This window comes from Malania oleifera, chromosome 11 (genome assembly GCF_029873635.1).
Source record: "Malania oleifera isolate guangnan ecotype guangnan chromosome 11, ASM2987363v1, whole genome shotgun sequence".
In the NCBI taxonomy this organism is placed as follows: Eukaryota; Viridiplantae; Streptophyta; class Magnoliopsida; order Santalales; family Ximeniaceae; genus Malania; species Malania oleifera.
The window spans coordinates 38,435,873-38,451,578 of NC_080427.1; the positions used below are offsets into that span (position 1 = coordinate 38,435,873).

The 15,706-nt window shown below is 34.4% G+C and overlaps 2 protein-coding genes across 3 annotated transcripts in view; one reads left to right on the plus strand and one right to left on the minus strand.

The window, feature by feature from the left end:
- LOC131167644 (DNA-directed RNA polymerase I subunit 1) overlaps positions 1-5,007 on the plus strand; it is a 63,051-nt gene extending 58,044 nt beyond the window's left edge. The window contains exon 21 of one of the 2 annotated variants that reach the window (XM_058126442.1): positions 4,179-5,007. In XM_058126442.1, coding sequence (XP_057982425.1) covers positions 4,179-4,763 — 585 coding nt within the window. In that variant the 3' untranslated portion in view covers positions 4,764-5,007. Of the gene's footprint in view, positions 1-224; positions 3,445-4,178 lie in introns of those variants that run through there. The other variant, XM_058126443.1, reaches the window with a different exon arrangement.
- Positions 5,008-8,108: 3,101 nt separating this feature from the next.
- The window catches only part of LOC131167646 (target of rapamycin complex subunit LST8-1), a 54,560-nt gene continuing 46,962 nt past the window's right edge, over positions 8,109-15,706 (minus strand). Inside the window, exons 7-11 of the mRNA XM_058126444.1 lie at positions 9,980-10,096; positions 9,790-9,884; positions 9,557-9,636; positions 9,381-9,440; positions 8,109-8,431 (exon numbers count right to left, since the gene is read on the minus strand). Of these exons, the coding sequence (XP_057982427.1) occupies positions 8,304-8,431; positions 9,381-9,440; positions 9,557-9,636; positions 9,790-9,884; positions 9,980-10,096 (480 nt within the window). The 3' untranslated portion in view covers positions 8,109-8,303. The remainder of the gene's footprint in view (positions 8,432-9,380; positions 9,441-9,556; positions 9,637-9,789; positions 9,885-9,979; positions 10,097-15,706) is intronic.

Sequence of the window (15,706 nt, forward strand, 5' to 3'; positions counted from 1 at the left end):
TCACAAGAATTAGGATTTGGGTTTTGGAGGCCATGGAGAGGCCCTTGCTCTACTTGTGTGTGTGTGTGTGTGTATAATTACATTTACAAAAATACCTTTATGTATAACAATTTGACAAATAATCCCCCAACTCTTATTAATTAGTAGTTAACCCCCTTATAAAAAGTTTCTATTGAAACCTCCTCCTAACTCTCAAGCTGGGGACATATGTTTCCCTTGCCCAGCCTGCTACATGCGAGAAGAATGCCAGTCTGAAGGGCTTTGGTGAAGACATCAGCGAGTTGGTCTTTGGACTTGACGAGGGGTTTGGTAATCTTCTTTGACACACTGACATCTTACGCAAGATAACAATCTTCAAATTATGCTTTATTGTCTCTTGAATACTGGATTACTAGTAATGAAAGTGGAAGCCTGGCCATTGCAATATATGCTTATGGGCTCGCCAGAAACATCAAATTCCTGCATTATGGTTTTCAACCACATCAGCTTGCGCACATTATCCACCATGGCTATATAATCAACTTCTGCACTTTATCAGTTGATCTAGCTATTTGGTTTTGCTTTCTTCTTTTCCAGACAACTATATTACCTTCAAAAATGCACAAAGTGCTACACATTGTAGTTGATCTCCTGAAGCATCTGCCTTATCAGTGTCTGAATAGCCAACAATCTGATAACATCCAAAGCAGTTTCTAGGCTAATTCCTTGCCTGGAGCACTTTTAAGATACCCCAAAATTCTTTTCCTGCCTCCTAGTGTTGTAGGTTTGGTTTTTTTTGTAAACTGCCTGAAAACATGATTTTCAACCTTGTTAGTTGTAACTATTAAGTAGATGAGCTCACCCTTGGCCAGTTTAGGATTTTCAAATTCTGGATTGTCCGCATCTTCAAGTTTCACATTCACCTCCACTGAGATTTTTATGGTCTAGCTATAAGCGTAGACCTATCAAATACTTTCTCTGGGATGGCCACACTCCTTAACATCTAGCTATTTGCCAAGAAAATATGTAGCTCTTCCAAATCTTTGTCAGAAAGTTTTTCTTTATATACAGTTTCACTTCAATTCCATTCACATCATCACTAACAATAGTGACGTTATCAACATAAACAATCAAAACAACTATTCTATAGCCTTACCTCTGCACAAATATAGAGTGGTCAAGATATTATCTGTAGGAGACAACATGACCAAGCTATTCATGCCAAGCCCATGTAAACTGCTTTAACTGATAAATCGCTTTTTCTTATCTACAAACTTTCCCAACATTCTCCCTTTGAGCTGCAAAACCTGGTGCTTGCTCTATTTAGGCTTCCTCCTTCAAGTCACTGTTCGAAGGGCATTCTTCATTTCCAGTTGGTAGAGTGGCTGATAATGATTAACAGCAACAGAGATAAGAACTCTAATTGAGTGTAATCAAGATACTTGGAAAATATTTCAAAGTAATCCGTGACACCATAAGAACTCTAGTTGAGTATATAAGCATGATGTTTGAAGGATACCCCCATCAGTAAATCAATATGCATTCAAGAGCATTATCTGTTCTTTTCACCCAAGTGGACTTGAAATTGAACTATTTCATCATATAAAGAATTTTGAATGCATAAAGAATTTCTGAGTGTTCTTTTAACATTAACTGGCAAGTCATGACTGATCATCAATAGCGGTAACAAAATATTGAGAACCTAATACACTGGAGACTCAACATGGACTCATACATCATATTGAACTAAAGAAAATATTTTAGAACTTTTTTTATCGATGCATGAACTGAATATAGAGCAGTTCTGTTCATCTTTGCTGACAAACCTTGTACTCAACACAAAATGGCAGAAACGGAAGGAATAATCTATCGTTGGTTTGAAGGGGATGGATGACCCGAATGAGAATGTCACAGCAAAGTTAGAAAAGAATGATGGAGGACTATCCAAATAATCAAGACCCCCTAGCTCACTGCTGCCCCATTTGATAGTTGTGAAAAACACAGCTCGAAAGAATATTGCAGAGCAACTGATGGACATACATAATGACAATGTAACTAGAAAGTTCGTAGCATACACCAAAGAAGATGAAATAGAAGGAATAGGATAAACAGTTCCCATCACTAAACTCGAGTAGTTGTACTTGTACCATTATTGAGAGCGCTGGAGAATACTTCGATGAAGAGGTCAAATTGAAGAAACAAAAACACTGACCAGTCATACGAAAGCACTACTAGTATCACCATTAGGGATACTCATTGTGGGATTAGTCAACTCATTACTGTGAGTAAAGGGACAACCTTATTGATCCATGCTTGTTTACCAAATTTATTTAAAGTTTTGCAGAAATATGATTATTGCAAGCATGGTGAGTGCAGTGACAACTATCATCATGCCCTTGACCTTGACCTTGACCTTGACCCTTCCCCTAATTGTAAGCGCCTATTATGACCACCTGAAGTACCAAGTTCTTTACCAGCCGAGGCAGACACTAGAGCAGTGACAGACATGTCCAAAGAACCAAGTTTCTTATCTTTGAGGATTGCTGGCAGGAGTCTAGCATGAACACTTTGCAGAGAAGGCTGCGCGTCACAGGCCACTCTTGACTTGACGCTACCGTAAGTACCAAGTTACTAGGAGCTTCTCATGTTGCCACTTACGATCCTTAATTCACAAATGAGAGGATTATAAAAACATTCAACTCCTTATTCATTCTTCCAAGGATTGTTATATTAATCATCTGAATGATTTTCATCTATTTGTAACTGAACATAGCTTCATACAGCTCATATACTCTTTTAGACATTCTTCTGTTGAGAATATGATTCAGACACTGCATTCTGTATCTGCTTTACAATGCTAAAGAACATAGAGTTGGATGCTTGTAGCTCCATATCAGTCAGCCAAGTACAACCAAATATTTATCCTTAAGCCAAGCTATTTTTCCCTTCAGAAGCTGGGGGTGGTTCATCGGTCAAGAATTATGAATATAACGTTCCTAGCCTGAGCCCAAATGAGTTCTTTCCTGCCATTCAAGCCCCTTGAGGCCATTTTCAGACCTAATAAATCAGTTCCCAAAGAAGGCTGGGCAGTCATTTGATAGGAAATTTTTTATCCGTATAGCTCTTGCCCAGTCACCAAGAAAAATTTCCTATGAGATCAAGAAAAAAAAATCAGGCGCCCTACAACATTGCAGAAGATGGGAAGCAAATCCTTAACACTTCAAAAAGTCACTAAACTGAAGCAACTATGTCTTTGGCAAACACTAACATGCCACACTTCAAAACTTACTGTCTTTTCTAACTTGAATGGAGAGATTTGTATCACACAAGCTAGGTCAATGTAAGGAGGTGAGAGAATAGAGTGATTCTTTCTTCTGGGAGAGCCAACCCTTACAATAATAAAATACCTATTACATATACAAAAATTCCCTTGTGAAGAGTTATTCAACAAATATCCCCCTACTATTATTAATTAATAGTCAATTTTTTTACTAACAAAACACACATTTTCTTTGAAAAAATTGAACATGATACCTTTTAACTTCCTAACAGTTTTATGTTTAAGTCAATATATATATATATATATATATATATATATATATATTTAAAGGAAATCAATTGGTGTTGGGAAAGATCTTAGTGCATGCTATATTCAAATGCTCTCCTTGCAGAGTCTAACATGATCTGCTTTTTGACTGTTACCAATTGCTTTTCAAAAAATTGACATGAAGAATAAGGTAATTGAGGTTATTTCAACATGATCTAGGTTAACTAGACAATTTTTCCTAGAAATTGAAATAAGTGTCATCAAGTAAATATTCTTGAAAGGCCATACATTATTTTTTTTCTGGAAGTTGCTTCATTTCATTTGTAGAAAATTGTAAAGAGGAAATTGTGCACAATTGCGCAAAATCGGAGGAAATGGATTTGCAGATCCTATGTAGTGGGACTTTAGGTTATGCTTCACCTCCTGTTCACTTCGGAGTGGTAAATTGCCTTCAAAAGAAATTGAAATCCTTTTTTCATGGTGAAATTCAACTCATTTTCTCCACAAAGAAACAGGATAGGGACTTGGAAAATGTAGTGTTGCAGTTCTATGTAAATTGATGATTATTGCCTGATAGTTTGATGCGTTGTTTACACTTGTGATTACTGCATGTACATGTGATTACTTATGTTTTGAGCTTCGAGAACTGCAGATTGCTCAAAAAGCAGCCAAAAAGGTCTACATCAAGAACTGTGGGAACATTGATAGGTGTGACTTAATTGAGTGTCGCAAAGATCAAGTACTTACCTACAAGGAAGATGATAATAAAGGTTCTAAACAACAAGAAAATAAGTGGGGGCTGAAGACTGCTGGAGTGGATTTCATTTCATTTTGGCAAATGCAGGATGAGCTCGATGTTAGGTGTATCTACTCTAACAATATCCATGATATGCTAAATACGTATGGAGTTGAAGCCGCCAGAAATACCATCATAAAGGAGGTGCAAAATGTTTTCAACTCATATGGTGTTTCTGTCAACGTCCGGCACTTGACCCTTATTGCCGACCACATGACTCAGTCGGGTGGGTTTCGACCAATGAGCAGAGGTGGGGCTATAGCAGAATCAGTTTCTCCCTTCAGTAAAATTTCTTTTGAAACTGCTGCTAAATTCATTGTCCAAGCTGCATGTTATGGGCTGACCGACAAGCTGGAGTCCCCATCTGCTAGAATCTGCCTTGGCTTGCCTGTGAAAATGGGTACTGGCTGTTTTGACCTGATGCAGAAAATTGATGTTTGATGCAGGGAGAAAAGAAGAGCGTTTGCTAGAGATTTTTGTACCATCTTGTGTACGGCATGCTTTGCTGCTCTTTTTTTATTTTGTTTAAGAGTGATGTTTGTACCAAGTACTGGCAAAGGAAATGTTGCTCCCAACATTGTGAAGAAATTATATGAGAAAATATCTTATAGTTCGTATACAAGGAAGCAAAATTTTGTTGAAAATTTTATATAGAAAAATTTTATTATTTTTCCAGCCAAAGAAAGGCCAGCAATGTGCTACAGAACTGCAGTTTTTATATATTTTTGTTTTGTAAATTATAGCGATGTATATAAATATATAGCTCTACTGTGTTGTGCATGGCTGCAGGCATTGCCTGGAAAAGCCACACCAGCAAATCCAATTACATACAAGAATATTAAATTTGGGTAAAAAAGGATTCTAATACCAAAAAAATGAGTGAATAAAACATTTAACTGAATATAATTCTATTATCAAGCAACAAGTAATTAGCCATCAAATAAGTTAGAAATAAATAAACCTTCTCTATCAATTGAAATCCATGAAAATACCTTCTTTGTAGGACATGGAATCCTAATTGGTTAAGGTATGTGACATTTAAGCTCAGGCATTTAGTTCATTCCTTTGATTCGGATTGTTACACTTGCCTTGGGGCCTTGGGTGGTGTATGGAGTTCCATGTTACATGTATGACTCCTCACTACTGATGAAACATGCATGCCTAAAAGCTTTTGTGCCGAACTTTGAAAGAACATGATGTAAGATTGTCTTTGAAAGTATAGATTTTAAACTTAAGATTTAGAATTGTGTAAATTAGATTTGAGAGAAATTATAATTATATAAATTGTGATTGTGGGGTTGTTTATAGCAGTAATGGCCCAACACTGCCCAAACTAAATGACCAAACTTCACGTCCACCCTTCTACCTTTTTGTTTTTCAGGAGAAATTCTCCTATGCACGGAACAACAATGGAGACGAGAGGTCAAAGCCAGGTGATGTAGATTTTGGTTTGAGGACACTCGTGGAGCCTGTGTGGTTCTAGGCAGTTGTGATTATTTAAAGGGTCAGTTTTTGCTTAGTAAGGGTGGTGGGTTCCGACTATGCAGTTATTGGTTCGGTGCATGGTGTTCACTAGGTGTACCCCAGCCTCTTTGAGGGGTCACCTCTTGGTAGTAATCACGAGTGTGTTGATAGAGTTTCTTCCTATAGGTAGGCAAAGAAAAATATAATTATGATACATCAAGTGCAACTAAACTAAACTAAAGGATGAGTAAATTCTGAGTAATTAAATTGCAAGAAAGCAATGGATATGAAAATTGGAATTAAACTAAAATTAGTATTTTCTGGACTCGTGAGAAGATAGCGATATTACCTTACGCCTCTTATTTATAATACCATGAGAGACTTGCATAAGAATATAGGATGTAATGACATACTAAAATCTAGGACAAACATTTGCAAGATGATAAATTTTTTTTGCAAGGATATATGGTGGCCAAATCCACTCTTGGTCAATCAGTCTAAGTTGAATGCAAATGTCATAGGCTCACTTCCATGCTTTTTCCTAAGATATCTTTATCGAACATAAGTTGACCACTTGCATGATTCTTATGCCAACATTTGAGCACTCTCATAATATGACACTCACATTCAGAATTCCTATGATCACACAAAACACTTGACACACTTTTCTATTTTAGTCAACTTGGTTTTAACTTTATGTATTACATCCTCTTTAATTTCCCCTTCCACTTGCATAATAGATCCAAGATATCAAAATTTATATAATTGCTATTAATTTCATGATCATCAAGCTTAATCTTCTCTTCATTGCTCCTCCTTACGTTATTGAAATTACATCTCATATTTTTTGTTTTATTCATACTTATCATATAACCTTTAGACTTTAAAATGGTTTTCCAAAGTTCTAACTTAGATTCCACCTCACTTATACTTTTATCAATTAAGACAATATCATCTGCGAACAACATATACTAAAGGATCTTGTTTTGGATATTCATAATGAGTTCATCAATCACTAAGTAAAAAAGATAAGTACTCAAAGTAAAACCTCGAACATATATTGTAAATGGAAAATCTTTAGATTTCTCTCCTACAGTCTTAATGTTAATCACTACTTTATCATACATATCCTTAATGAACTTAGTATCTCTATTACATATCCCCTTTTTTTAAATTAAAAAAAAAAAATCCACTAAAGAACTTCTCCAAGTATCTATTATATTCTCTCTAAATCAATAAAAAACACATGTAAGTCTTTTTTTCTTTTCTCTAAAATTTTTCATTATTCTTCTTGAAAGATAATTAGCTTCTATTATCGCTCTCCCAAATATAAAACCAAATTGATTCTTTGAAACCCTAGTTTTTGTCAAGTTCTTATTCAATTACCCTTTCCCATAATTTCATCGTATAACTCATAATCTTAATTCTACGACAATTATTACAATTTTGAACATTTTCTTCAACATTTTCTTACTTTTTAAAATAACATTGAATAGATTAATTAACCATATACTTCCTTTATTCCCCCAAAAACATTTCCAAACTTCAATTGATATGTTATTTGATCATATAGATTTATCACTTATTATCATTTTTAAGAGTCACCTTAACTTCAAGAACTCAATTTTGTGAATAAATATCCAGTTTGTTGTCTTCTCATTTATCACTTCAAAAATTAATTTCACATCTTAATTTTCATTAAACAATTTATTAAAGTACCTTGCCACTTCTCTTTTATGTCTTCTTCTCTAATTAATGCATTCTCATCTTTTATACATTTTATATTACCTGAATCTTAATATTTTTTTATCTAACTCTAAACAAGTTTTTAAAATATATTTCCTCTTTTTATATCTAGTCTATTATATAAAGTATTATAAACTATGTTTAGTTTCACTTAATTGTTTTTTGCTTTTCAAGATTTTCTATGTTTTTACAATTTTACCATATTTTATACCAATTTTTTCTTCTCTTAACCACCCTTTGAACTTCTACTCTCCATATTTTAGCATTAGGATAATAATGTATGTTAAGTAACGTTAGGTTATTTTAAAAGAGATTTTTTGGCCTATAGCATAACAATCTCAAAAAGTAAAACAGAACAAGAAGCCCGAGCCAAATTTTACAATACCTCAAATTGACATGAACTTAAAATGGATTTAGGGATATTTGTGGTAATTTCTAACATTTGCAATGGTGTCAACTGTTTTTTGAGTACAAAATTTTCTTCATGAGCTGAAATTTAATTTTCACCTACTATTGTAATGGGCATCCATAACTGATGTAGAGGGAGAACATGTCTCATAATGCTGCAGAAATCAATGACAACAATCTGCATTTTGGCTTAAAACACCAGAATGCTTCCTTCCATGAACGCCCAAAGGTTAGAACACAATTCAGAGCCATACAATATACAATTTTTGTTCCTTTTCCACAAGATAGGTCATCCAACAATGTGCATACTTTCTTCATTTGTACAAGTGAAATCGCAGAAAAAGGAGAAATAAAATGTACGGTTCAGCAAGGAGAAGGTTCAGCACCATCATGGAGTGCACAGCAAACAGTTGCTTTGTGATGCCCTTGATACACCCTGATATCTTCACCAGTTGACATAGTCCATAGTCTTGCAGTTGTATCAGAGGAGGCTACAAAGATACGCAAGGACAAGAGACTTGAGGAAACAAAAATTAAGCCATGTATAGAAGTTAAGAATCATCTTATATCTGAGCCACAAAGCCAAAAGATGATACCTCATTTGTTTTAACTTCAATGCTCAAATCTATGATAAAATAATGATCTTAAGTCTCCATTTATGAAACTGGAAAATGTTTTTCAGAGAATGGTTTCCTTCATTCATATGATTGGATTATCAAGAAATTCAATTGATGGAAAATATTCTCTCATCAAAAGGGAAAATGTTCACCCATATAAAACTCTAGCCAAGGGTACAATGCAGAACTAGGATTTTTAGAGCTTTTTTTTTTTTTTTGTGGTGATGTTTTGATTCTGCCTTTTCTTTTCTTTTTTCCCTTTATTTTATTTTTTTTTTGTTTTTATGTTTACCTTTTTCCAGTGTGGGGATTGGGTGAGGCATTATTCATAGGTCATACTCCTGAATTAGAGGATAGCTATAAACTTTGGTTTTAAGTAACATACTGTAAGGTTACCATTGCATTTTTTTCCTTGAAGTTTATGGGGTCCTAAGGGTAAAGATATTCTAAATTTTAGGAGTTACATTGGAGCCTAAAAACCCCATTTAAATATCATATTTCGCAACTAGCAAAAGCAGTCTTCTGAGGTTTCAAATACATGAACTCGAAGAGTATCCCTCAAGATTTCTGCAAAATGTAGATCACTAATATATGTAAGTAACGATGAATGCCTTGAACACCAAAATTAAGGCTATGAATTATTTAATTATTTCAAATTTTAGGTAAAGCTTCCAATGCATCTTGCACTAAGTCCGTTTTTTTAAAAAATATAAACATTATTAAAAGTTGTTGTGAAGCTTCCAATGCAGGCCAGTTAATAATCTTTTTTTTCAAATATATATCAACAGTATAAACATTTCTCCACACATTGACAGTCAAGTACCTGTAATAAGATAGGCACCATCAACAGAGAAGACGCAATCCCACACCCAGCGTTGATGTCCTGGGATAGACAAGTCACAATATGCTACAATTAGGTTAACAAGGAACGTCAAGTCTATGTAGTACTAATAAACAAATAAAATGAGTATTACACAGGGTTGTGGTTTTGTTCAATACCAACTAAAGTTTTCTCTAAGGTGAAACCATCAACATTCCATATCTTCACAGTATGATCAGAAGACGCGGTGGCTAGGTATCTAAAAAGAAAAAACTCCAACATAAATTATACTAACATCTCACAACATCAAGATAGTAGGCAGGAATAGAAATTAAACAGAAGTATGGTTCTGGGCAATAAGAGTGCGGGAAATTATTTTTAAAAATTAGGATAATAACTTGGATGAACAAACCTGTGGGGTTCACACAGCTCAGGCGAAAGAAGACACTTGAGGATGTACCCATTATGTGCTTGTAGCTTATGGAGTGGTTCAAAGTTGGTCATAGTCTGCAACAAATTACTCAAGTCAGAAATCAATGAGTTGAGTGTCATACAAATCCTAAAGCCAAATAATAGAATCGTGGAACACAAAAGGATATTACCTGATTCCCTCGCAACAGACGCCAAACATAACATGTTCCATGATTATTAGCAGCAACCACCAAGCTCCCATCCCACATTACTGTTAAAGACCTGACGGCAGTATCCACCTCTGGTACCTGGGTTCAAACCAGAATTTTTTTTATGGTTTCCCAGAGAGAGAAAGAAAGAGAGGGAAAGCCCATAAATGTAGTGATGAATCAGAAGCTTAGGCCTCATTCAAATATCTCATATAGTTTAACAAGCAAAAGGATTCACAAGGTCCATCCTAAGTCTGCTAACGAATTTTAAGCTAAGTGTCATGGACGTGGAGTTTTCAATGGCCAAAAGGAATCACCCTTGCCAAAATCCTCCTAAAGTGTTAAGGAGTCACACCCGTGCAGCCACAAGACTACTCCAAATCCAGCCCAGCCGTTCTCATCATTATCTAAAGAAACACTCAAATGCCTAACCCAGTGATCAAATCTCACAGCCTAACAGCCCTTAAAACAATTAAGGTCACTAATGAACCCAAATTTGAATAGTAAGGGAACCAACTCACATTCCACCAGTACTACGGGTAACTCTCATCCCCTCAGTACAACTGGGGTCTTACATGATACCACCCAACTTTATAGCCAACAGCTACGAAGGATGTATGCCCAAATTTCCATGCTAGAGAGACCCCATTCCCAAACGGATCATCCATGGGGGCTCCCAATCTCACACGGAAGCCCAAGACACCCTTCAAGGAAGTCAAGAGCCCATCCCTAAGCGCTCCTCAAGGTTGTTCACTTAGTACCCATCAAGATACAAGGGGAGGTAGGACACACACCTGGTGTACCGCCAAGAATCATTCTCCAAGATATTCTTGATCACATACGAGTAATCACCAAGGATCTACTGATCATACATCTTAGATTTAAGAACAATTAGAACTATCCGGACCAACCACAATGTCACACTGAGGCACACTGAGACCATCCCCATCACAACCACACAGTCGCATCTAGGTTAACCAACTATACCTCGTCAATTATCATACACTAAAACCATGTGTTAGGGTTGAGAACTCTAGCACCCCCCCGGGGGGTTTGGTTTGCGAAATCAGACTTGAAATGGAATCAAATCTAAAGAATAGAATCATGTTCTTGCATTTGGTTTGCGGAATTAAGAATGGAATCATATTCCGAACCTAAATAGGATTCCTGCGAATGGGGGAATCACAATTCCAGTCCAAATAGGCTATAATCAATTTTCATTCAATGTAATCAGACTCATTTTATGATAAAAAGAATTCAAAAAACTACAATAAAAGCTAATAATACTAATTATTATTACTATCATAATAAAAATAATAACACTTAATGATAATTACAATAAAATAAATAACATTTATTACTATAAAATAATAAAACAAGAAGAAATATTAATAATAAAAAAGACCAAAATAATAATAAAAATTAATAATTACAATAAAAATAATATTTATTAATGTAAAATAATAATAACAATAAGGGCAATAATAATTTATAAAGAAAAATTATTATTTTAAGGATCATAATTATTATAAAAATAATAATTATAAAAATAATAATCACTATTATGGGAATAAAAAAATATATAATCAAACAAAAATAAATAAATAATAATCATACTAAATGTTATTACTATAACAAAAACAATGACAACTAATAATAATTACAACAATAATAACAACTAATAATAATATTTTTTATTACGATTAAAATAATAATTAAAGCAATAATAACAAGAAGAACATCATAAATAATAAAAGGCCAAAATAATAATAATTATTATTTTAAGGATAGTAATTATTACAAATTTTAATAAAATTCACAATACCTATGATAAAAATAATATTTATTATTGTAACATAATAACAAGAATAAAAATAATAATAAAAAAGGAAAAAAAATAATTATTATTATTTTAAGGATATAAAAAGAAATAAAAAATAGTAATAACAACAATAAAAAATAATAATTACACTAATAATATCACTATTATAAAATTAAAAAAATAATGATAAAAAAAACAACAACAATAATGACAAAAACAACAACAATAATAATAGTAATTTTTATTATTGTTATAAAAAAATAACAATTACAATAAAAATAATGAAAACTAATAATAGTGTTTATTAGTATAAAATAGTAATAACAGCGTGGAAAATAATAATAATAAGTGCAAAAATAAAAGTTATTACAATTTTAAGAACAATAATTATTACAAAAATAATAAAAAATAATAATAACAACTAATAATAATAACAATGGCAATAATAATTATTATTGTAAAATAATAACAACAAAAAAAAACAATAACAATAAAAAGGCAAAACAAAAATTATTATTTTAAGCATAATAATTAGCATAAAAATAAAAAATAATAATAACAATAAAAAGTAATATTAAACTAATAAAAATCACTGTTATAAAATAAAAATAATAATACATTAAACAATTATATATTAGGGATTTTTAATTAAAAAATGACTTATTTTTCATTTCATTATAGAAACCAGTGATTTAAAAGGCATAATTGAGGCACGCCTAAAATGCCCTAAGACGATTTGGGCATAAAACGCCCTAAGGCATAATTGGAAATGCGTAATTACACAAAAGCGTACGCCTGAGGTGAAAAGGCGTACGCACCAGGTGTAAAGGCTCGCCTTTTTATGCCTCAAATGTCAAGGCGTACGCCTTTTGGGATTCTTGATTTAAAGCATAAATTTAAAAAGCCAGAACTCAGAACGCACCTAAGACCCTATCCTCCCTCTCTGCCACGAAGCTTCTTCTCTCTCTTTGATGTCTCCAGTCTATAATTCCTCTCGACGAAGCTTCAAATCTCTCGATGAAGCCTCCATTCTTCTCCTCTCTCGAAGAAGCTTCTGCTCTCTCGACTATTCCTCTCTCAGAGAAGCTTCTTCTCCCTCTCTAACGACTCAACGACTGCCTACAACGATTTGTCCAAACTTCTTGTCCATCTTCGAGGACTCCACGATTGTTTCTGACAATTCCTTTAAACTTCTCGTCTCTGTCCGACGGGTTAAGGGTCTTTTCCAAGCTTTCAACTGAGGTTTTTGTTTCATATTTCAATTTTCATTTGTCAGTTTTAAGTTCTTGCTGCACCTACTGATTGTTTCTAATCAATAAACACAAACATGTTTGAAGTTGATTCCAAGGGGCTGAAAAAATATTTTGTTTGGAAATACATAAAAAAAAAGTGATGGAGAAAAATATTTTAGATGCAAATTTTGCGATCAACGTTGCAGTGGGACAGTCACAAGATTTAAACCTGGCTCATAATTAGAAATACCATCCACCATAACCATGATAGAACATCTACATTCCTTCTAAGCTTTTTAGTGGTCTTTCAACATGCCATCGATGTCTTTCACTTCATCTTTAAGGATCCACGTCCTCATCACATGCATAGATGGAGGCTTGAAACCTGGCTCATAATTAGAAATACCATCCACCATAACATGCCAATATACGTCATCCATCAAATTAAATGGTAAAGCATTGTTGAACACACAACGACCAACTTTCCTAAACACTTCATTTCTGTCTTCCTTCTTCCATTTTGAAATTAGAGTGGATTGTTTGGTCTGTGAAAATGAAAACTTATCTATTAGACCTCTAGCAGGATTATGGCCAGTCCCACTATTCTGCTGCTCAATATCTCCAACTAATGAAGACATAGCACTCTGAGTCCCTCCTCTTGGACCCAGCCCAATCTCTACTGCTCAAGAGCAATCTTGCACTCATCTCTCACGTTTTGAGGGGTTTTTGGGCAAGGTTTCATTCCCTTCCTTGTACCTGCCAAATGATGTTTAAATCTTGTGATAGTCCCACTGCAACATTGATCGAAAAATTTGCATCTAAAATATTTTTCTCCATCAACTTCTTTTACGTATTTCCAAACAAAATCTTTTTTCAGCCCCTTGGAATCAACTTCAGACATGTTTGTGTTTATTGATCAGGAATAATCAGCAGGTGCAGCAAGAACTTAAAACTGAAAAATGAAAATTGAAATCTGAAACAAAAACCTCAGATCAAAGCTTGGAAGGGACCCTCAACCCGTCGGACAGAGACGAGAAGCTTAAAGGAATCGTCAGAAGCAATCGTCGAGTCGTCAAAGATGGGCGAGAAGCTTGGACAATTCGTTAGAGGCAGTCGTTGAATCGTCGGAGAGGGAGAAGAAGCTTCGCCGAGAGAGCAAAAGCTTCGTCGAGAGAGGAGAAGACTGGAGGCTTCGAGAAAAGAGTAGAAGAGAAGAAGCTTTGTGGGAGAGAGGGGAGGATAGGGTTTTAGGTGCATTCTAGGTTCTGGCTTTTTCAATTTATGTTTTAAACCAAGAATCCCAAAAGGTGTACGCCTTGACATTTGAGGCGTAAAAAGGAGAGCCTTTACACCTAATGCGTACACCTTCTCACCTGAGGCGTATGCTTTTGTGGAATTACACATTTCCACTTACGCTTTACGGCGTTTTAGGCCCAAATTGCCTCAAGGCGCACCTCCTCAATTACGCCTTTTAAATCACTGAGTTTAACCAATCTTGAGCACTCAACATTGATTTGTTGTATAGTTCATTTTTTGGAAATAAGCTAAATTGACAAATCAAACAAGTGAATATATATATATATATATATATATATATTGTATCAAATACAAAAATGTCAAGAATTCACACAGGAAAAAGAAATCTACCAATACTATTTTAAGGATACTAGAATAAATGTATTTTAATATATGGACTGTTATTTCTCCGAATCTAGTCAATAGTATTCAAAAATTGCATCATACAAATGAAAGATTATATCTTTATAAACAAGTCCTACAAAAACATATATCCAAGCCCTAAACAAGCTTGTTTGTGTTATTTTCACAAGCTTTATTTATAAACCTAACCAAGTTGAGCTTTAGCATACCCAAGTTCTGCTTCTATTAAACTAGCTTAAAATTTATGCTTATTTGGTCAATTAATTAAATCAACACAAACAAGTCACGCTCGTTTACAACAATATACCACAGTTTCACCACATGAACAAATTCACAACCGTCGAATACACAAGCATAGGCACTAAGCAAACATGAAAGAAAATGTAAGTTGCATGCTAAACTACAAAGTAGTGCAATTCATTAATCAGACCTCATTAGGCAACACGTGTTTAGTGAGAAAGGCAAGTGGGCCAAACACATTTACAATAACGAGTGAGTTTTACAATGATTGATGAGAACTCATACTCCCCTAAAGAGCTTTCTATGTTATTCTCATGTTGTCACTAAGAAACATCGAAGTGATCGAGGAGTCGTACTCACTATATCCACTAAGGCATTATCACACTCAAAAAATAGAACCTACTCCAGTATTTACATGATGGTTACCTATCCCATGTACACAAGATAAGCTGTCATAGGCTAGCATAATGCCCTAAGCTTGGCTTGTGACATTTCCCCCACTTAGGGGGTCAACATCCTCATAGTCTTTGATGCAAAGTACTCTTCAAATTTGTCAATGAATGGTTCCATGTCTTATACCAACATCAAGCTATTTTCTTCATCTCTGAGGCCCTTCAACTCACTAAGAACTCATGTCACTTCTTCCTTGATGATGTGAACTCTCTATCTGCAAGGATATCTTCAAATTCTCATCGGCCATATGGCAATTTCTTAAGTGGTGCTCTGATCATCTAATTTCTAGTTGGATCTTGAGTA